Source organism: Anomaloglossus baeobatrachus, chromosome 6, assembly GCF_048569485.1.
Source record: "Anomaloglossus baeobatrachus isolate aAnoBae1 chromosome 6, aAnoBae1.hap1, whole genome shotgun sequence".
NCBI lineage: Eukaryota > Metazoa > Chordata > Amphibia > Anura > Aromobatidae > Anomaloglossus > Anomaloglossus baeobatrachus.
In genome coordinates, this window is record NC_134358.1 from 507207145 (window position 1) to 507228257 (window position 21113).

At 50.0% G+C, this 21113-nt stretch overlaps 1 protein-coding gene across 2 annotated transcripts in view; it reads right to left on the bottom strand.

Annotated features, from left to right (window-relative positions):
• NCAPG2 (non-SMC condensin II complex subunit G2) overlaps positions 1-21113 on the bottom strand; it is a 265879-nt gene that overhangs the window by 141290 nt on the left and 103476 nt on the right. For both annotated transcript variants that reach the window (XM_075315453.1, XM_075315452.1), the window contains exons 7-8: positions 4405-4499; positions 2951-3020 (exon numbers count right to left, since the gene is read on the bottom strand). In XM_075315453.1, coding sequence (XP_075171568.1) covers positions 2951-3020; positions 4405-4499 — 165 coding nt within the window. The remainder of the gene's footprint in view (positions 1-2950; positions 3021-4404; positions 4500-21113) is intronic.

Sequence of the window (21113 nt, forward strand, 5' to 3'; positions counted from 1 at the left end):
CAGTCCTTTAACCACAAGGCTCTGCGCAAAACTACCGAATTGGCGGACGCCATTGAGGTGCGGCTGGTAGATTCTAGGACCGCATTGATAGCGTAAGACGCAAACGCAGACATCTGCGAGGTAAGGGACGCCACTTGCGGCACCGCTGGATGTATGATAGCATCCACTTTTGCTAAACCAGCTGAAATAGCTTGGAGTGCCCATACGGCTGCGAATGCTGGAGCAAACGACGCGCCGATAGCTTCATAGACAGATTTTAACCAAAGGTCCATCTGTCTGTCATTGGCATCCTTAAGTGAAGCGCCATCCTCCACTGCAACTATGGATCTAGCTGCAAGTTTGGAAATCGGGGGGTCTACTTTTGGACACTGGGTCCAGCGCTTGACCACATCAGGGGGGAAAGGAAAACGTGTATCCTTAGAACGTTTAGAGAAACGCCTTTCTGGATGAGCGTCGTGTTTCTGGATTGACTCTCTGAAGTCAGAGTGATCCAAGAAAGCACTCAATTTACGCTTGGGATAGAGGAAACGAAACTTCTCCTGCTCTGCAGCCGCCTCCTCTGCAGAAGGAGCTGGGGGAGAAATATCCAACAGTCTATTGATGGCTGAGATAAGCTCGTTTACCATGGCGTCCCCATCCGGGGTATCCAGATTGAGAGGGGTTCCAGGATAAGACTCCTGATCACTCTCTTCAGACGCATCACAGGGCGACTGATTGCGCTGAGACCCTGAGCAGTGTGATGACGTTGAGGGTCTTTCCCAGCGAGCTCGCTTAGGGTGGCTGGGGCTATCATCTGAGTCATAATACTCAGCCTGGGAAGCCGGGGACCCCCTTGCAGTCTGGATTAATTCCAACTGAGGGGGATTAGAGGACAGAGACCTCGCCGTGTCCATAGACTGAGCCCCAGTCATGGATTGCAAAGTTTCAAGGATTTTTGCCATAGTCACAGACATTCCATCAGCAAAAACTGCAAAGTCTGTCCCTGACACCGGGGCAGGACTTACAAGCGTCTCAGCCTGGGTCACTACCCCTCCGGACTCCGGCTGGCGAAGCAGCACCGGATCTGAGCATTGCACACAATGGGGGTCTTTGGAACCTGCTGGTAGAGCAGCCCCACATGCAGCACACGCAGTGTACACAGCCCTAGCCTTGGCAGCCTTGCGTTTTGTGGATGACATGTTGCTGCCTCCTCAGAGCGATCTGGGGTATCCAGCCAGGAAGCGACCTCACAGTGCAAGAAATAAATAAATATAAATATCTGGTGACACAGTACACCAATGCACACTGAGGCACTAGAGGGGCCAGCTGAAATGCCGCTTACCGCCCGCTTAAGAGCGGGTGTGTGGTCTCCAAAAGCCCCCTAGTCCAGGTCTCCCAGAGCCTTGTGTCCTTCCTCTAGCCAGACTGCATGTAATGGCTGCCGGCGTCCTAGGAGAGGGAGGAGGGCGGGCCCTGGGCGTTCCTGACTAAGAGCGGGAAGCCTGCTTCCCTCTGTGCCTAGTGAGAGGGCTGGAGCATGTAAATCAGGCTCCAGCCCTCGTCGCTGCTGCGAAACAGCGTCTCTCCCCTACCCTGATTGACAGGGTGGGGGCGGGAACGAAGCGGAGCTAGGCCGCAAAAGCCGGGGACTGGATTTATAATCGCCGCCGCCGTAAAAGCGCGGTCGGCGTGTCCCCGGCGCACTACAAGTCACAGCAGCGCCGCCGGTCCAGTGGGGGTCGGCGCTGCGTTCCCACAACACAAAAGTCCCCCAGTAAACTGCAGGAACACCAACTCAATCGTTACGGTCCCCGGCGCACTACAACACCCAGCCAGCCCGGAGTGTGTCTGTGCCTGCCGGGGACACAGAGTACCTGTATGATGCAGGGCCATGTCCCTGATTGTACTCCTGCTCCGTATCCATCAGGTGCTATGGGTCTGTGGATGGAGCCCGGCGTCAGAGCTTAGAGGCCGGCAGGATCCCACTTCCACAGAGCCCTACAAGGGGATGTGGAAGGAAAACAGCATGTGGGGCTCCAGCCCCTGTACCAGCAATAGGTACCTCAACCTTACAACACCATCCACGGGTGAGAAGGGAGCATGCTGGGGGCCCTATATGGGCCCTCTTTTCTTCCATCCGAAATAGTCAGCAGCTACTGCTGACTAAAATCTGTGGAGCCATGCGTGGATGTCTGACCTCCTTCGCACAAAGCTTGAAAACTGGAGAACCCGTGATACCACGGGGGGGTATAGCCAGAAGGGGAGGGGCCTTGCACTTTTTAGTGTAGTGCTTTGTGTGGCCTCCGGAGGGCAGTAGCTATACCCCAATCGTCTGGGTCTCCCAATAGAGCGCTGAAGAAAATAAAATTAAATAACCTGATAAGGGTGTGAAGGGGGAAAAAAAAAAAAAAAAAAAAAAGAAGGAAAAAAAATGAAACTGCAAAACTTTTTTTTTTTTTTTAATGGTCCCTGCAACAGCACAAAAAAAAAAAAAAAAACACGCACTAAGAAGCTGTCAAAATGTTGTATGCACTCCAAACTGGCATCAATAGAAAAAAAAAATCAAGTAGACGTGCAAGAAAAGAAAACCCTCACACAGCTCCACAGACTAACGAATGGAAGCATTACGGGTCTCCAAAAATTAGCATCACAAGTGTTTTTTGTTTTATGAATTTCTTTATTTTTTTCCACCACTTATAAAAATAAAAAAATATGCAAGTCTGGTAATCATGTTGCCAGGAATTACATTTTATTTGCAATTTCAGCACACTTAGAATTTTTTCACATTTCCAGTACATCACATAGTAAAATGGATGGTGTCGGGGGTGAAACAAAAGAGCAAAAATGAAAAACTGCCTGAACCTTAAGGGAATAAACTAATATAATTATATTGAACTCCCCCATTTACACACCACATCCACCGATGTGAAGTATTTATGGTAAGGTAGAAATTAAATATAAACAAAATTACCGTTAAAATATCACCAGATCCTTTTGCCCAAGCTCTGAAGTATATCTCTGCAATGTGGTTCATCACTGACCTAGCGTAAGACAAATATAAAGATGCAGTCATTACAAAATATAACAAAGATAGTAATTTGTTATAATCACACTGCTGTCCACCTTGGCTACATGGTCTAATAGTGGAGATACCAAATATGTCAAGGTAAGAAGAGGCTGCTCACACTGCTGTCCTTCCTGATCTAACACTGGAGAAACCAGGGATGCTGAGGTAAGATGAGACTGCTCACACTGCTGTCCTGCCTGTCTGTCTAAGGCCCCCTTCACACGTCAGTGATTCTGGTACGTTTGTGCTTTTTTTTTTTTATACGTACCAGAATCACTGACCACACTATGGTGTGATCCGTGTGTGATCAGTGAAACACGTACAAGAAAATCACAGACATATTAAATATTAAAAATGTTCAACTTACCTTGCCTGCGATTCGCTCTGGAGCCTCCGCACTCAGCAGCTTCTGCCTGGCTCATGAATATTCATGAAAGCAGGAACTGCCGACCAGTAAGTAGGTGCTGAGAGCGGTGGGCGGACGCTGCAGAGAAGAGGACTTCAGCACCATGGACAGCAGGAGCGAAGGCAGGTGAGTAATCACGGGATCACGAATTGCACATTGACAACCCACGTGTGCCGTGAATCACGGAACACGGAGGGACATGTGCGAGTTTTACACGTCAGTGAAGAACGTCAGTGTTTTTCACTGACGTGTGAAACGGGCCTAATACTGAAGAAATCAGGGATGCTGAGGTAAGATGAGACTGCTCACACTGCTGTCCTGCCTATCTGTCTAATACTGAAGAAACCAGGGATGCTGCTCACACTGCGACTGTACATGGTATAAATTGTTATCTCCAGGACACAGCAGCAGAGCTTCCTACTGCACATGCTCACAGGCACTTGGCCTATTGATATTCTAGGACTGGATTCTGTCAGTGTAACAAGGTGGAGGACATCCCTTTAACTTGAGTTGATGCAAATCGATTTGCAGGAAAGGGCCAGCAGCCATATGAATGATCCATGCTCACTGGACAGGAGCCCTAAGAACCTCCTTGAAACCGAGAGCATCCCCTGCTTCCTTTTTGGATTAAGCAGCCTGGAATAAAGTCATCGTTGCGACATAATGCCCATTTGACGTTGCAATATGTTGCCAATCAAAAGAAGAGGCGCGTGTGACACAGAATACCAATGTTATAGCTGGACTGGATGGGAATCAATCTGTACAAATTATAATTTTAAGGCACTGTTGTTGCTGCTTGTAATGCCTAGACGTTGCGCATCTTTATACAACAGATTACAAAATAAGCATGTGTGTAGAAACAGGAGGATTGATTAAAATCCATTGCAATATGTCTAACTGAATTCAAAACATTGAGCCATAAGTTGAAACCACATTAAAAAATACAACTTACTTAGGAAAACACGGCAGCTGATCTTTGATGGTTGCATGAATTATTTTAATAAAATTAACATCCAAACTAAACAGAAAGCTGAGAAATCTCCGTCCCTGTCAGTGCAAACAAAATAGAGACGTTAGAAATTTCAGGAACAGTTTAAAGAACAGCAAACTGGGTGAAAACACACTGACTCCAGGAAAAATACACTTCTACCAGAAAAACCATCTGCCTAACACTGTACAGTGCAAAAGCTTGACCTGTTGAGGTATGAACTTCACAAGCCCTGTGAAGGTGTCTGTGCTAGTTATTGGTACCTTGATCAATTACATCCTATAAGAGGGCTGTTCCAGTGTGTGCCGCACTATGCCCTCCCCCGCCACCATTTTCCACCAATCAGCATAGGATACAGCAGATGCAATGACATCATCACATCATCGCGTGTGCTGTGTAGAGCGTCAGTGAACTGGAGGCCGAAGCAGAGAGCTGGGGCAACAGAATTTGTGGTGGTTTTTTTTTTTTTTTTTTACAATTTTTTCATGTATGTAGAAGGCTGTGTGGGGGCTCATAATGTATATAGGGGCTATGTGGGGGCTCAGAAATATATATAGGAGGCTATGAGGGCTCATAACATATATAAAAGGCTATGTGGGAGCTCAGAAATATATATAGGAGGCTATGAGGGCTCATAACGTATATAGGAGGCTATGTGGGGGCTCAGAAATATATATAGGAGGCTATGAGGGCTCATAACGTATATAGGAGGCTATGTGGGGGCTCAGAAATATATATAGGAGGCTATGAGGACTCATGACGTATATAGGAGGCTATGTGGGGGCTCAGAAATATATAAAGAGAAGCTATGAGGACTCATGACGTATATAGGAGGGTATGTGGGAGCTCAGAAATATATATTGGTGGCTATGAGGGCTCATAACGTATATGGGACACTATGTGGGGGCTCAAATATATATAGGAGACTATGAGGGCTTATAACATATATAGGAGGCTATGTGGGAGCTCAGAAATATATATAGGCTGAGGGCTCATAACGTATATAGGAGGGTATGTGGGGGCTCAGAAATATATATAGGAGGCTATGAGGGCTCATAACGTATATATTAGGCTGTGTGGGGGCTAATATATATATAGGAGGCTATGAGAGCTCATAACGTATATAGAAGGCTATGTGGGGGCTCAGAAATATATATAGAAGGCTGTGTGAGGGCTCATAACATACAAGCTATATGAGGCTCATAACGTATATAGGTTACATGAGGGCTCATGCTATACGTAGGACTATGTGCAGACTCATACTGTATTTAGGAGACTTTGGAGGCTCACTGTATATAGGGGGTTATGTGGAGGATCACTGTATATAGGAGGCTATGTAGGGGCTCAGATTGTATTTAGGAGGCTATGTGCAGGCTCATACTGTATTTAGGAGACTGTGGAGGCTCATACTGGATATAGGGCACTATGTGGGGGCTAAATGTATACTGAGGGGCTATTAGGGGGCTCACATTGTAAACGGATTTTTGTGTACTCACCGTAAAATCGTTTTCTCTTAGCCATCATTGGGGGGGGACAGGACCATGGGTGTTATGCTGCCTATCCATAGGAGGACACTAAGTAGATGCAAAAGCATAGCTCCTCCTCTGCAGTATACAACCCCTGGCCGGGCCAGGCAACCTCAGTTTTAGTACACAAGCAGTAGGAGAAAAAAAACAGTAAAAACTTCTCAACAGAGGAACATGAGAAAAGAAGAGTCATAACCAAAACAGGTACTGAGAGAACCAAGGCCCAACAGGGCAAAAGGGTGGGTGCTGTGTCCCCCAATGATGGCTAAGAGAAAACAATTTTACGGTGAGTACACAAAAATCCGTTTTTCTCTGACGCCTCATTGGGGGACACAGGACCATGGGACGTCCTAAAGCAGTCCATGGGTGGGAAACAAAAGAAGACAACACAACCCAAGGACTAGGAACCAGTCCCAGACAGCCTGGAACGCCTGCTGAGAGAGGTGCTCTACTGCCGTTTGCAGAATTTTCCTACCCAGATTTGCCTTAGTTGAACCCTGGGTATGGACTCTGTAATGCTTTGAAAACGTATGTAGGCTAGACCAGGTCGCAGCCTTACACACCTGTTCTACTGAAGCCTGATGCCGAATGGCCCACGAAGCGCCAACTGCTCGTGTGGAATGAGCCCGCAGCCCACTAGGAATGGGCTTGAGTTGCAAGCGGTAGACTTCCTGGATCGCAGAGCGAATCCAGCGAGCCAGAGTCGCCTTTGAAGCTGCCTGTCCCTTCTTAGGCCCCTCAGGAATGACGAACAAAGAGTCCGTTTTCCTAAAGGGGGCTGTCCAGGATATGTAATATCTGAGAGCTCTGACGAGGTCTAACGATTGCAGAGACCTTTCCACCCTATGAACCGGGTGTGGACAAAAGGAAGGCAGAACAATGTCCTCGTTCAAATGAAACGGGGTAAGAACCTTTCGAAGGAAATCCGGAAGGGGGCGCAGAACCACCTTGTCCTGGTGAAAGATCAGAAAAGGCTCGCGGCAAGAGAGTGGTGCTAGCTCCGAAACCCGTCTGATGGACGTAATTGCCACCAGGAATGTTACCTTCCAGGACAGAAGAGCAAGGGAGGATTCCTTGAGGGGTTCAAAGGGAGACCTCTGGAGACCGTCCAGAACAAGGTTGAGGTCCCATGGTTCCAGCGGCCGTTTGTACGGGGAAACTAGATGGGAAACGCCCTGGAGGAAGGTCTTGACTTGCGGTTTTTGAGCCAGGCGGCATTGGTAGAAGATTGAGAGCGCTGAGAGCTGCCCTTTAAAGGGAACTGAGAGCCAACCCCGCTTGCAAGCCAGACTGTAGAAAGTCGAGAATTCTAGGGATGGCCAGAGGCATAGGCTGGACGTTAGTTTCCCTGCACCAAGAAAGGAAGATTTTCCACGTACGGTGGTAAATGCAGGATGAAGCAGGCTTTCGGGCGCTGATCATGGTGGAAATAACCGCGGGGGAGAATCCCACTCTTGTTAATACCCAGGTCTCAATGGCCATGCCATCAGCTTCAGGGCTCTGGAGTTCTGATGGGAAATGGGCCCTTGGGTCAGTAAGTCTGAGATGTCTGGAAGGCGCCACAGTGCGTCTGTGAGCATTTGTACTAATTCGGCGTACCAGGCGGGCCTGGGCCAGTCCGGTGCTATCAGTATCACCGGGACTCCCTCTGCCTTGATCTTCCTGATTACCCGCGGCAGCAGGGGTAGAGGTGGAAATATGTAAGGCAGGCGGAATTGGTGCCAGGAGCAGACTAGAGCATCCGCGCCGATGGACTGCGGGTCGCGTGACCTGGCTATGAACGCGGGTACCTTTGCATTCAACCTTGAGGCTATTAGGTCCACGTCTAGTGTGCCCCAGCGAGTGCATATGTGTAGAAACAAATCTGGGTGGAGAGACCATTCTCCGGCGGCCAGGCCTTGGCAACTTAGAAAGTCTGCTGCTCAGTTCTCTACCCCCGGTATGTGTACCGCTGATATCACTGATCCCGACGATTCGGCCCAGCTGAGAATCTTGTGGGCCTTGAGATAAGCCGCTTTGCTGCGGGTGCCCCCCTGCCGATTGATATAGGCTACAGCTGTCACATTGTCCGATTGGACTCGAATCTGACGACCCGCTAGCAGAGGGCAGAACGCTCAGAGCGTGAGGAAAATCGTGCGGCGTTCCAGGATGTTTATGGTTAGGAAAGATTCCTGGGGCATCCAACGTCCTTAAGCAGTGTGGTGCCGGTACACTGCTCCCCAGCCTAGGAGGCTGGTGTCCGAAGTTAGGACCAGCCAGTTCACTGGGAGAAAAGATCTCCCCTTCGATAGGGATGAGGACAGAAGCCACCAGCGGAGTGCGTACCTGACTGAAGGCGTCAGGTGAAGATGTCTGTCCAGGGAGAAGGGGCTCTTGTCCCAGGCCACTAGAAGGGCTAGCTGCAGTGGGCAGAGGTGCAGTTGAGCAAAGGGTACTGCTTCTATAGCTGCCACCATCCTGCCGAGTACCTACATGCTGAATCGAATGGAGCGAGACGGAGGACGTAGAAGGCAGCATACCGCTCGTTGAAGAGCGATCGCCTTGTCCTCAAGCCCCGACGGGTGTCCAGGGACATGCCCAGGAAGGTGATGGATCGTGATGGGATCGGGGATGATTTGTCCAGATTCACTAGCCACCCTAAGCGGGATAGGGTGTCCACAGTGATCTGTACGCTGGTTGAGCAGTCGCAGAAGGAGGGGGCCTTGATGAGGAGGTCGTCCAAGTAAGGGAGAACGACTACTCCCCTGGCGTGAAGGACGCTCATGGCGGCCGCCATGACTTTGGTGAAGAACCTTGGTGCGGTGGCAAGGCCGAAGGGTAGAGCTACGAATTGAAAGTGGGAGTCCTGAATTGCGAAGCGGAGGAACTTTTGGTGATCTGGGGTGATGGGTATCTCCGTACGTGCACATGTTTGTTTAGGTGTTTGAGGTCCAGGATGGGTCGAACTGACCCATCCTTATTGGGGACCACAAAGAGGTTGAAATAAAAAACCCCGAACTTCTCGTCGTCTGGGACAGGTATTATCACTCCTGCTGTTTGGAGCGAGTGGATTGCTGAGAAAAAAGCTTTGCGTCGTTTTCAAGTCTTTGGGGGGTTTGAGAGAAAGAACCGACTCGGGGGTCGGGTCCGAAATTCTATGTGGTAACCGGAAGACACAAGGTCTCGCACCCATTTGTCGTCTGAGGCGGCAGCCCAGATGTGATGAAAGAGCCGCAGTCGACCTCCTACAATGAGTGTGTCTTCCAGGGCGCCGAAGGAGTCATGAGGAGGGAAAACGTCGTGGCCGTGTCTCCCTAGTCCTGGACTGTTTCGGTCTAGGCTGCCATGACGAAGTGGGTTTCGGGGAGAGCTGAGGACGGTCGGTCCCTGCGTAGTCCGCGGCTGGTGGCGGGGACAGCACGGGATGTCAACCAACCAAATGAGTTCCGAAAGGAGAGGAACGAGGACTGTGGACCTTTGGTGAAGGACGTCCTGGACTTCAGCTGGGGGAGGGAGGTACTCTTTCCTCCCGTGGCGTCAGAAATGAGCTTGTCCAGACGTTCGCCAAACAATCGGTCTGGAAAAAAGGGAAGGCCCGTGAGAGACTTCTTGGAGGCAGAGTCCGCTCACAATTGTCGGAGCCAGAGAGCTCTACGGATGGCTATGGTATTTGAGGCGGCAAACGCTGCGCAGGTAGCAGCGTCCATGGAGGCCTGCATGAGGTACTCCGCCGCAGCGGCAATTTGAGCTGTTACCTCTGTGATGGAATGAGTGAACTGGGATTCCTCAAGCGAAGTGTTAAGGGATTCTGCCCAGACCGAGATCGCCTTTGCGACACACACAGGGCAAAGGAGGGTGAGAGGGAGGAACCCGCAGCCTCAAAAGCAGAGCGGGCGAGGTGCTCCACCTGTCTGTCTGTCGGGTCCTTGATGGAGGAACCATCGGGTAAAGACAGGAGCGTCTTTGTGGTAAAGCGGGAGACCGGGGGGGTCGACCGAGGGCGGATCGGCCCAGCCCTTAGGGGCAGGTGAGGCAAAAGGGTACCGGGACTCCATGAGTTTTCGGTTACCGAAGCGCCTGTCAGGCTTCTCCCTTTGCTTTGTGAGGATATCCTGAAACTCTGGGTGATCAGCGAAAACCTTTTGAGGTTTCCTTGCCCTCTTAAAGGAGACCGCATGGTCAGTGGTAGTGGATGGGGGATCCGCCACATGCAGAGTTTGGTTGATTGCTGCTATAAGGGAGACTATTGCAGTTTGAATATCTGGGGAGGCTGAAACCAAGGAATCCTCTTGGTATAAACAGCATTCTCCCTCCTCCAGCTCTTCAGAAGCCGTGGAGCGTGTGGGAGAGCCTGCCCTGTGTGCTCCCGAGAGAGAGCCCGCTGAAGACACCCGGCCGTGTGCTCTTTTCCTGATCCCTGTAACCGGTGAAGCATGTGCCCGGATTACCTCAGAAGGATCCTCCATAGGGGTATCCTCAGACTGCGTTCCGTCCAGGGACCCAGAAGGGTGTGGAGGACGACATTGCATAGCCAGCACCAGATTCTGTGACAGTTTTTCCATGGATTGGGACAGAAACTGTGCCCATTCCGGTGGGCTGGGAGCCCTAGGCTCTGGGCTGACGGTTGCCAGTGGTGGCAGGGAGGTCTTGGGGGCTATAGGGGCACAGGACTCACAGAGAGAAGAGGTGTGTTTACGTGGTAGCTCAGCGTGGCAGGCAGTGCAGGCTGAATAATAAACTATGTGGGCCTTAGCACTCTTAGTGCCTTTAGAATTCTGCATGTTCCTAATAGGAGTATGCCAGGAGGGGGAGCAATGCTCAGCAGAGCTACAAATGAAGCAAGCACCTCACCAGAATCAGCCGATGGCCCTGTCCTCAGGAAGGATTAAGCTCTATGGAGATCTTTGCATGCTTTCCTGGGGGAAGGGGTGCTTATCGCGGCCGCGGGGGAGGGTGGGGCTTAGCGCTAAAAGAGCGCGAAGATGAAGTCAGTGTGCCCCCCCCCCCCTGCTGTGGGTAGTAAAAAACGGCAGGAAGGGAGCTTCTGATAGTTTTCCTCCCTCTCCCTCCAGTCAGCACACAGCTTATCACTGGTGGTTATCAGCCGGCTTTTCTGCAAGAGCAAATAAACTGAGCAAATAAACAGCGTGAGTCCCTGAGCCCTCCCCCTGCCACCGGGAAATTATCTGCAGGACTTTCTGCAAACAGGAGTGACTTCCCCCCCCTCCTCCAGCCAGCAAGCTAGAGAAAAGTTAACACTGTGTACGCAGGATCCTTGGGGCTCTCTTCCTTGCACTCAGCAAGGGACTTTCTCATAATAAATACTGTAAATGTCCTGGGAGCCTTCCCTGCACCATCTTTTCTCCCTTTGTCTGGGAAACCAGTCAGGGAGGATCTCACCTTAAACACTGCTTCAGTCCAGACAGTGAAAATAGAGTCAGCTTGCTGTGTCCAGTCACACCGGTGCCATATTCAACTCAGAGCCTGCAAAGAGGGGCTGAGGAATTGGGCTATAGGGGTACGGGCCTCTACCCTCGGCTTTGGAAAATCGGTGTCTGTGGAACCCGTCGTCCAGCCCAGGATCCAGCGTCGCAGGAGGGGGTACGTGGAGGCGACACTCCACGTTCCCGCCCGTTGATGGTAGTGGGAGATCGGTCCCAAAGGAAAACCGTCGCCCTCAAAAAATAACAAACCTTGAAAGGAAGTGCCTCCTACAGACACTAAGCTAAAACTGAGGTTGCCTGGCCCGGCCAGGGGGTGTATACTGCAGAGGAGGAGCTATGCTTTTGCATCTACTTAGTGTCCTCCTATGGATAGGCAGCATAACACCCATGGTCCTGTATCCCCCAATGAGGCGTCAGAGAAAAAGGGGTTATGTGGGGGCTCTTACTGTATATAAGTGGCTAACAAGAGGATGCACCAAGACTTTATATCATATCCTACCAATTTGTGGAAGCAGCAGTCCAACACTGGCCACATTAATGCTGCATTAATTAATACTGCAGACAGCGATGGGTTGCAGCACTCAAATGTTCATACTTACAGAAATGGGAAGGGCAAAGATCGGCAGTTACAGAAGAGAAGCCGGGACATCATTATGGTTTATTCTGTTTATTTAAAGCCTGCTGCACGATTATTTTAAAAAATAATACTAATAATGAATTGGATGTTAAAAAAACCTTTAAGCTAAATGTCCAATGGACAAAAAAAAAAAAAAACATTACTGAGAAAACAGTTAAGGGTTATTCCAGGCTGAACATATATTTCTGCAGTCACGCTATGTTACTAAAAGTTGTAAATTTTGACAATGTGCAATATACACACTGAAAAGAAGGGAATTTTGTTTACTTACCGTAAATTCCTTTTCTTCTAGCTCCAATTGGGAGACCCAGACAATTGTTTTTTTGCTTTAGTTTTTAATTGGGTGTATAGCTATGCCTCCGGAGGCCACACAAAGTATTACACTAAAAGTGTAAAGCCCCTCCCCTTCAGCCTATACACCCCCCGTACTGCTACGGGCTCATCAGTTTTGGTGCAAAAGCCAGAAGGAGGAAAAAATTATAAACTGGTTTAAAGTAAATTCAATCCGAAGGAATATCGGAGAACTGAAACCATTTAACATGAACAACATGTGTATACAAAAACAGGGGCGGGTGCTGGGTCTCCCAATTGGAGCTAGAAGAAAAGGAATTTACGGTAAGTAAACAAAATTCCCTTCTTCTTTGTCGCTCCTAATTGGGAGACCCAGACAATTGGGACGTCCAAAAGCAGTCCCTGGGTGGGTAAATAATACCTCATAATAGAGCCGTAACGGCTCCGGCCTACAGGTGGGCAACTGCCGCCTGAAGGACTCGCCTACCTAGGCTGGCATCTGCCGAAGCATAGGTATGCATCTGATAGTGTTTCGTGAAAGTGTGCAGGCTCGACCAGGTAGCTGCCTGACACATCTGCTGAGCCGTAGCCTGGTGTCGCAAGGCCCAGGACGCTCCCACGGCCCTGGTAGAATGGGCCTTCAGTCCTGAGGGAACCGGAAGCCCCGAGGAACGGTAAGCTTCGAGAATTGGTTCCTTGATCCACCGAGCCAGGGTTGATTTGGAAGCTTGTGTCCCTTTACGCTGGCCAGCGACAAGGACAAAGAGTGCATCGGAGCGGCGCAGGGGCGCCGTACGAGAAATGTAGAGTCTGAGTGCTCTCACCAGATCTAACAAGTGCAAATCCTTTTCACATTGGTGAACTGGATGAGGACAAAACGAGGGTAAGGAGATGTCCTGATTGAGATGAAAAGTGGGCAAGGCAAATGGCCAGGGAGAAAACGCCTGAGCAGAGCACCACGACAGGAATATTTTCCACGTCCTGTGGTAGATCTTGGCGGACGTTGGTTTCCTAGCCTGTCTCATAGTGGCAATGACCTCTTGAGATAATCCTGAAGACGCTAGGAGCCAGGACTCAATGGCCACACAGTCAGGTTCAGGGCCGCAGAATTCCGATGGAAAAACGGCCCTTGAGACAGCAAATCTGGTCGGTCTGGCAGTGCCCACGGTTGGCCGACCGTGAGATGCCACAGATCCGGGTACCACGACCTCCTCGGCCAGTCTGGAGCGACGAGGATGACGCGGCGGCAGTCGGCCCTTATCTTGCGTAACACTCTGGGCAACAGAGCCAGAGGAAGAAACACATAAGGAAGCTGAAACTGCGACCAATCCTGAACTAAGGCGTCTGCCGCCAGAGTTCTGTGATCTTGAGATCGAGCTATGAATGTTGGGACCTTGTTGTTGTGCCGTGACGCCATTAGGTCGACGTCCGGCATCCCCCAGCGGCAACAGATCTCCTGAAACACGTCCGGGTGAAGGGACCATTCCCCTGCGTCCATGCCCTGGCGACTGAGAAAGTCTGCTTCCCAGTTTTCTACGCCCGGGATGTGAACTGCGGATATGGTGGATGCTGTGGCTTCCACCCACAGCAGAATCCTCCGGACTTCCTGGAAGGCTTGCCGACTGCGTGTCCCACCTTGGTGGTTGATGTAAGCCACCGCTGTGGAGTTGTCCGACTGAATTCGGATCTGCTTGCCTTCCAGCCACTGCTGGAACGCTTTTTAGGGCAAGATACACTGCCCTGATCTCCAGAACATTGATCTGAAGTGAGGACTCTTGCTGAGTCCACGTACCCTGAGCCCTGTGGTGGAGAAAAACTGCTCCCCACCCTGACAGGCTCGCGTCCGTCGTGACCACCGCCCAGGATGGGGGTAGGAAGGATTTCCCTTTCGATAATGAGGTGGGAAGAAGCCACCACCGAAGGGAAGCTTTGGTTGCTTGAGAGAGGGAGACGTTCCTGTCTAGGGACGTCGGCCTCCTGTCCCACTTGCGTAGGATGTCCCATTGAAGAGGACGCAGGTGAAACTGCGCGAAAGGGACTGCTTCCATTGCTGCCACCATCTTCCCCAGGAAGTGCATGAGGTGCCTCAAGGGGTGTGACCGACCTTGAAGGAGAGATTGTACCCCTGTGTGTAGTGAACGCTGTTTGTCCAGCGGAAGCTTCACTATCGCTGGAAGAGTATGAAACTCCATGCCAAGATATGTCAGTGATTAGACCGGTGTCAGATTTGACTTTGGAAAATTGATGATCCACCCGAAACTCTGGAGAATCTCCAGAGTAACGTTGAGGCTGTGTTGGCATGCCTCTTGAGAGGGTGCATTGACCAGCAGATCGTCTAAGTAAGGTATCACTGAGTGACCCTGAGAGTGGAGGACCGCAACTACTGTAGCCATGACCTTGGTGAAAACCCTTGGGGCTGTCGCCAGGCCAAACGGCAGTGCCGCGAACTGAAGGTGTTCGTCTCCTATGGCGGAGCGCAAGAAGCTCTGATGCTCTGGAGCAATTGTACGTGGAGATAAGCATCCTTGATATCGATCGATGCTAGGAAATCTCCTTGGGACATTGAGGCGATGACGGAGCGGAGGGATTCCATCCGGAACCGCCTGGTCCTTACGTGTTTGTTGAGCAGTTTTAGGTCCAAAACAGGACGGAAGGACCCGTCCTTCTTTGGAACCACAAACAGGTTGGAGTAGAAACCGTGACCCTGTTGCTGAAGAGGAACCGGGACCACCACTCCTTCTGCCTTCAGAATGCCCACCGCCTGCAGAAGAGCCTCGGCTCGCTCGGGAGGCGGAGAGTTCTGAAGAATCGAGTCGGAGGACGAAAGCTGAACTCTATCCTGTAACCGTGAGCCAAAATGTCTCTCACCCAACGGTCTTTTACTTGTGGCAGCCAGGTGTCGCAAAAGCGGGAGAGCCTGCCACCGACCGAGGATGCGGTGTGAGGAGGCCGTAAGTCATGATGAAGCCGCCTTGGTAGCGGCACCTCCGGCGGTCTTTTTAGGGCGTGATTTAGACCGCCATGCGTCGGCATTCCTCTGATCCTTCTGAGGCCTTTTGGACGAGGAGAATTGTGACCTGCCCGCACCCCGAAAGGACCGAAACCTCGACTGTCCCTTCCTCTGTTGGGGTGTTTTTGGTTTGGCCTGGGGTAAGGATGTTTCCTTTCCCTTGGATTGTTTGATGATTTCATCCAATCTCTCACCAAACAAACGGTCGCCAGAAAATGGCAATCCAGTTAAGCACTTTTTGGAAGCCGAATCTGCCTTCCATTCCCGCAGCCACAAGGCCCTGCGTATTACCACCGAATTGGCGGCTGCAACCGCCGTACGGGTCGCAGAGTCCAGGACAGCATTAATAGCGTAGGACGCAAATGCCGACGTTTGAGAGGTTATGGACGCCACCTGCGGCGCAGACGTACGTGAGTGCGTCAATTTGCGCCTGACCAGCTGAGATAGCTTGGAGTGCCCATACGGCTGCGAATGCTGGAGCAAAAGACGCGCCGATAGCTTCATAGATGGATTTCAACCAGAGCTCCATCTGTCTGTCAGTGGCATCCTTGAGTGAAGCTCCATCTTCCACTGCAACTATGGATCTAGCCGCCAGTCTGGAGATTGGAGGATCCACCTTGGGACACTGAGTCCAGCCCTTGACCACGTCAGGGGGAAAAGGGTAACGTGTATCCTTAAGGCGCTTGGAAAAACGCTTATCTGGATAAGCTCGGTGTTTCTGGACTGCCTCTCTGAAGTCAGAGTGGTCCAGAAACATACTCTTTGTACGCGTGGGAAACCTGAAACGGAATTTCTCCTGCTGAGAAGCTGACTCCTCCACTGGGGGAGCTGAGGGAGAAATATTCAACATTTCATTGATGGACGCAATAAGATCATTCACTATGGCGTCCCCATCAGGAGTATCAAGGTTGAGAGCGGCTTCAGGATCAGAATCCTGATCAGCTACCTCCGCTTCATCATACAGAGAGTCCTCTCGCTGAGACCCTGAACATTGTGATGATGTCGAGGGGATATCATAGCGAGCCCGCTTAGTCGGTCTGGGGCTGCGGTCCGTGTCAGAGACCTCACCCTGGGATCCATGAGACACCCCGGGAAGACATTGTTGTTCCAACTGAGGGGAACCAGGGGACAATGATACCACAGTGCCCCTGGCTTGAGATGCCGGCCTGGACTGCAAGGCTTCTAATATCTTAGCCATAGTCTCAGAAAGTCTTTCAGTAAAAACTGTAAACTCCGTCCCTGTCACCTGGACAGTGTTAACAGGTGGTTCTCCCTGGGCCACCCCTAGCAGAGGCTCCGGCTGAGAAAGTGCCACAGGGGCTGAGCATTGCACACAATGAGGGTCAGTGGAACCTGCCGGCAGTATAGCCGTACATGCTGCACAGGCAGCATAGTAAGTCTGTGCCATGGCACCCTTGCTATTTGTGGACGACATGCTGTTGTCTTCCTGAGCAATACAGGAGGGAAAATAGCCACAAATCAACAGTGCACCATACAGTGTAAAGTATAGACTATAATCATATAAACTATAAATACACTTCTGCACTAGTGGGGCCAGCACCACAGGTGCTGCTTACCGCCTGCGCAAAGCGTTTGTGTGGGCACCAGAATTCCTGCCTGGGTCTCCCTGAGCTTGTCTCTCCTCTCCAGCGTTAGCAGAGCTGAGAGGAATGGCTGCCAGCGTCCTGGGGAGAGGAGGGAGCCGTGGGCGTGACCCAGAAAAGTGCGGGAACTGGTGCCCCACTGTGCAGAGTGAGGGGGGTGGAGTATGCAAAGCATGCTCCAGCCCTCAGTGCTGCCGACCTGTACAGCGTCCCGCCCTTCCCCTGACTGGCAGGGCTGGGGGCGGGAAAAGAATGAGACAAGGCCGCAGAAGCCGGGGACTATAGTTATAAGCGCGGCCGCCGTATAAGCGCGGTCGGCGCGGAAGTCCCCGGCGCACTAACAGTCCCAGCCGCGCCGCAGTGATAACCATGGCAGCGGCGGTCAGCGCGGCAGTCCCCCTACACAAATACACTCAGCGACGCTGAAGTGTATAGTGGCACAAATGCAGCCAGCGCTGCTGTCCCCGGTGCACTAGCACACCCAGCAATGCTGGAGTGTTGCTGTGCGCGGTCCCCACGGGGACACAGAGTACCTCAAAGTAGCAGGGCCATGTCCCTGAACGATACTCGGCTCCTATCCAGCATGGTCCTGAGGAGCTGTGGATGGAGCACGGTCTCCTGTGCCTGGAGACCGAAAGGATCCCACTTCACCCAGAGCCCTAATTGAGGGATGGGGGAAGGAAAGCAGCATGTGGGCTCCAGCCTCCGTACCCGCAATGGATACCTCAACCTTAACAACACCTCCGACAAGAGTGGGGTGAGAAGGGAGCATGCTGGGGGCCCTGTTATGGGCCCTCTTTTCTTCCATCCGACATAGTCAGCAGCTGCTGCTGACTAAGCTGTGGAGCTATGCGTGGATGTCTGACCTCCTTCGCACAAAGCATAAAAACTGATGAGCCCGTAGCAGTACGGGGGGTGTATAGGCTGAAGGGGAGGGGCTTTACACTTTTAGTGTAATACTTTGTGTGGCCTCCGGAGGCATAGCTATACACCCAATTAAAAACTAAAGCAAAAAAACAATTGTCTGGGTCTCCCAATTAGGAGCGACAAAGAAAATTCCACTTTGTTTCCGGCTCAAACAAGTGATCACAGCTTCTCATTTCCTTTTCTCAATACAGCATTGAGAAAAGCAGATGAGTAGCTAGACAGCACCTGATCACATGTAAATACTTGCAGTTACATAACTGTCTGGTTGAGCTGGAAAAGAAGATTTTGGGTACTCCCCGTAAAATCTCTTTCTTGGTGCGGACATTGGGGAACATCGGAAACCATGTGTATATTCTGCTGCCACTAGGAAAAAATTTAACTCCTCAGCAGGTTACACTCATCAACTGGAACCAAGTTAAATCGGTTAGTGAGAACGAAGTAGAACAAACAATAAAAAAAAAAAAACACAGAATGGCCCAAAAGAGCAGTTAAAGGTTCCAAGAAAAATTTTACGGTGAGTACCCAAAATCTTCTTTTCTCTATTGCTTCAATGGGGACACAGAAAGCCATGGGACGTCTCAAAGCAGTCCCAAGGGAGGGGAAAAAATTAAATCCGGAAATAAGAACGCAGAAGCAAATCTTTTCGTTGGCACCCGAGCTACTGCAACTTTCAAAAAAACGTTTCTGCCCAGGCTCGCATCTGCCGAGGCATAGGTGTGCACCCTGCACAACTTGGAAAAAGTATGCAGAGAGAATCAAGTAGCAGCCTTGCATAGCTGCAAAGCAGAGGTCCAAGTGGCCCAAAGGGGTGGAGAGAGCTGCAACCCTTTGTGCAGGCGCTCTGTCTTTTGCCCAATACAGTTAGGTCCAGAAATATTTGGACAGTGACACAATTTTCGCGAGTTGGGCTCTGCATGCCACCACATTGGATTTGAAATGAAACCTCTACAACAGAATTCAAGTGCAGATTGTAACGTTTAATTTGAAGGTATGAACAAAAATATCTGATAGAAATTGTAGGAATTGTACACATTTCTTTACAAACACTCCACATTTTAGGAGGTCAAAAGTAATTGGACAAATAAACCAAACCCAAACAAAATATTTTTATTTTCAATATTTTGTTGCGAATCCTTTGGAGGCAATCACTGCCTTAAGTCTGGAACCCATGGACATCACCAAACGCTGGGTTTCCTCCTTCTTAATGCTTTGCCAGGCCTTTACAGCCACAGCCTTCAGGTCTTACTTGTTTGTGGGTCTTTCCGTCTTAAGTCTGGATTTGAGCAAGTGAAATGCATGCTCAATTGGGTTAAGATCTGGTGATTGACTTGGCCATTGCAGAATGTTCCACTTTTTTGCACTCATGAACTCCTGGGTAGCTTTGGCTGTATGCTTGGGGTCATTGTCCATCTGTACTATGAAGCGCCGTCCGATCAACTTTGCGGCATTTGGCTGAATCTGGGCTGAAAGTATATCCCGGTACACTTCAGAATTCATCCGGCTACTCTTGTCTGCTGTTATGTCATCAATAAACACAAGTGACCCAGTGCCATTGAAAGCCATGCATGCCCATGCCATCACGTTGCCTCCACCATGTTTTACAGAGGATGTGGTGTGCCTTGGATTATGTGCCGTTCCCTTTCTTCTCCAAACTTTTTTCTTCCCATCATTCTGGTACAGGTTGATCTTTGTCTCATCTGTCCATAGAATACTTTTCCAGAACTGAGCTGGCTTCATGAGGTGTTTTTCAGCAAATTTAACTCTGGCCTGTCTATTTTTGGAATTGATGAATGGTTTGCATCTAGATGTGAACCCTTTGTATTTACTTTCATGGAGTCTTCTCTTTACTGTTGACTTAGAGACAGATACACCTACTTCACTGAGAGTGTTCTGGACTTCAGTTGATGTTGTGAACGGGTTCTTCTTCACCAAAGAAAGTATGCGGCGATCATCCACCACTGTTGTCATCCGTGGACGCCCAGGCCTTTTTGAGTTCCCAAGCTAACCAGTCAATTCCTTTTTTCTCAGAATGTAGCCGACTGTTGATTTTGCTACTCCAAGCATGTCTGCTATCTCTCTGATGGATTTTTTCTTTTTTTTCAGCCTCAGGATGTTCTGCTTCACCTCAATTGAGAGTTCCTTAGACCGCATGTTGTCTGGTCACAGCAACAGCTTCCAAATGCAAAACCACACACCTGTAATCAACCCCAGACCTTTTAACTACTTCATTGATTACAGGTTAACGAGGGAGACGCCTTCAGAGTTAATTGCAGCCCTTAGAGTCCCTTGTCCAATTACTTTTGGTCCCTTGAAAAAGAGGAGGCTATGCATTACAGAGCTATGATTCCTAAACCCTTTCTCCGATTTGGATGTGAAAACTCTCATATTGCAGCTGGGAGTGTGCACTTTCAGCCCATATTATATATATAATTGTATTTCTGAACATGTTTTTGTAAACAGCTAAAATAACAAAACTTGTGTCACTGTCCAAATATTTCTGGACCTAACTGTATGCTTCCAAAATGGCAGAGCAAATCAACAGGAAATGGTAGCATTAGATAAGGGAAAACCCCTATGATGAACCTCAGGGATCACGAACAAGGAATCTGAGAGTCTGAAAGAAGCGGTCCCTGACTGATAAAGACGCACTGCTCTGGCCATGTTCAATTTGTTTAGGGACTACTCAAAGATGTGAATGAGAAAAGATGAAGGAGGGGAGAACAATCTCCTCATTAAAGATGAAAAGTGGAAACCACCTTAGGAAGGAAAGATGGAAGGCCACCTTATCCTGATGACGGACAAGAAAGGGGGAACGACAGGACAGGGCTGCAAACTTAAACTGGCCTAATGAAAGCAATTGCCAACAGAGAGACAGCTTTCCACAAGTTCAAGGGAAAATAAATATCCCAAATGGATTTAAGGGGAGAGCCCTGTAGGACATTTGAAACCAAGCGGAGGTCACAGGGAACTACAGGAGGATGATAGGGAGTGACCGGGTGGGACACACCTTGCAGGAAGGTATTGACCTGAGAATACAAAGCCAGTTTCCTATGAAAAACGATTAACAGTGTGGAGACCTGACCCCTCAAATAACTAAGGGACAACAAACCAGACTTAAGACCAAACTGTAAAAAGGCCAGGAAGAAAGGAAGAGGGAAAAACATAGGGGCAACTTGACTGGATTTGCACCAGTGAGAGAAGGCCTTTCAACTACGATGTTCGATATGAGAAGAAGAGGGCTTCCTTCCGGTGATC